This window comes from Octodon degus, unplaced genomic scaffold (genome assembly GCF_000260255.1).
Source record: "Octodon degus isolate 3935 unplaced genomic scaffold, OctDeg1.0 scaffold00007, whole genome shotgun sequence".
Taxonomy (NCBI): Eukaryota; Metazoa; Chordata; class Mammalia; order Rodentia; family Octodontidae; genus Octodon; species Octodon degus.
The window spans coordinates 1,070,182-1,071,410 of NW_004524583.1; the positions used below are offsets into that span (position 1 = coordinate 1,070,182).

At 43.0% G+C, this 1,229-nt stretch overlaps 1 protein-coding gene across 1 annotated transcript in view; it reads right to left on the reverse strand.

Moving 5' to 3' along the window:
• The window catches only part of Tmprss7 (transmembrane serine protease 7), a 46,064-nt gene that overhangs the window by 10,129 nt on the left and 34,706 nt on the right, over positions 1 to 1,229 (reverse strand). Inside the window, exon 13 of the mRNA XM_004624880.1 lies at positions 446 to 556. Coding sequence (XP_004624937.1) covers positions 446 to 556 — 111 coding nt within the window. The remainder of the gene's footprint in view (positions 1 to 445; positions 557 to 1,229) is intronic.

The following is a 1,229-nucleotide window of genomic DNA, read 5'->3' on the forward strand; positions in this document are numbered from 1 at the left end:
TTTACTGTAAATTATACTGCATTTGTCCATGAACCTGGAGGCCTGCTTTTCTACAGGGCTCGGAATAGATGTCCCTCAACATCTGCCGCCAGTTCCTCTACATCTGGACCTCAGTGTCCTGCAACCTCAGTAGTGCTCAGAGCACATAAACAAGGACAACCCACTGGGATTCATTCAGGCACACATGAGCGTGTGCATGCACAGACACACACATACACACACACACACACACACACACACCAATTAAATGAAACAGCTGCCTCATGTTGTGTAGGACAGAGGGCACTCCTAAGACAAGGGATTCCAGTAATAAATTTGAAAATGTTCTGGGGAAAACCAGGGCAAGATGATGATCCCCCTAGCCAGCAGAGGTGTTGGGATTGTGATCCGGCCGCGCTCTAAGGGCAGAGCAGCCCCGCCCTGCGGATCTCCCTCCCTCGCTCACTCTGCGTGCAGTTGTGCTCATCCTGGCCGTGCTCGCAGTCCCTGAAACCATCGCAGACCAGAGGGCCCCTCTGCCTGAAGGAGGGAACATCGCAGACAGGTTTGATGGTCACTAGAATGAGAACAGATGGAAAGTTCATGAGCCTGAGACACCGCAGTGCTGCGCTCTGGTGACAAGCAGGGCTGTTCTAATGATGCGAATTATTAAGATGCCAAATAACACAGAGAATGTATTTTCCTCGAAACTGACACGTATTTAAACCTCAGGGTGATTTCTAGTACTTGGGTTTGTCAGACCTGATTTGCGCTGCTGTATACATTTGTTCTACTCTGGTTTATTTAATTATTTAATTAAACTTTGTTTATTTAATTACAGTTAAAGGTATCATAAGTAATCTATGTTGATGATAGTAAATAGCATAAGCTATTATCTAAACTTGCTTAACCTCCTAAAGAAAGTGGGAATATATTTAACACTGGCATTTTTGTCTGATTCTTCTGAGCTTGAAGCTCTTGACCGAACAGTAGGTATCACTAAATTCATTCAGTTTTGAATGAATTGACACATATGAGATCTTAGAGGACAACGGGCACGTCCTGTATAAGGAAATTCTTTAAAATTAGTTTACCCTGAGAAGCACATTTTCTAAAATGGTAAGTACCAGTGTCAATCCATCACATATTTCTTCTTTGGAATTTTTTTGTAAATTTCTGGAGGCAAGTAATAGGCGTAGTACATGAATAAACAGCTTGTAGAAGGCTATGATTTCTTAGTCAATTCTAGC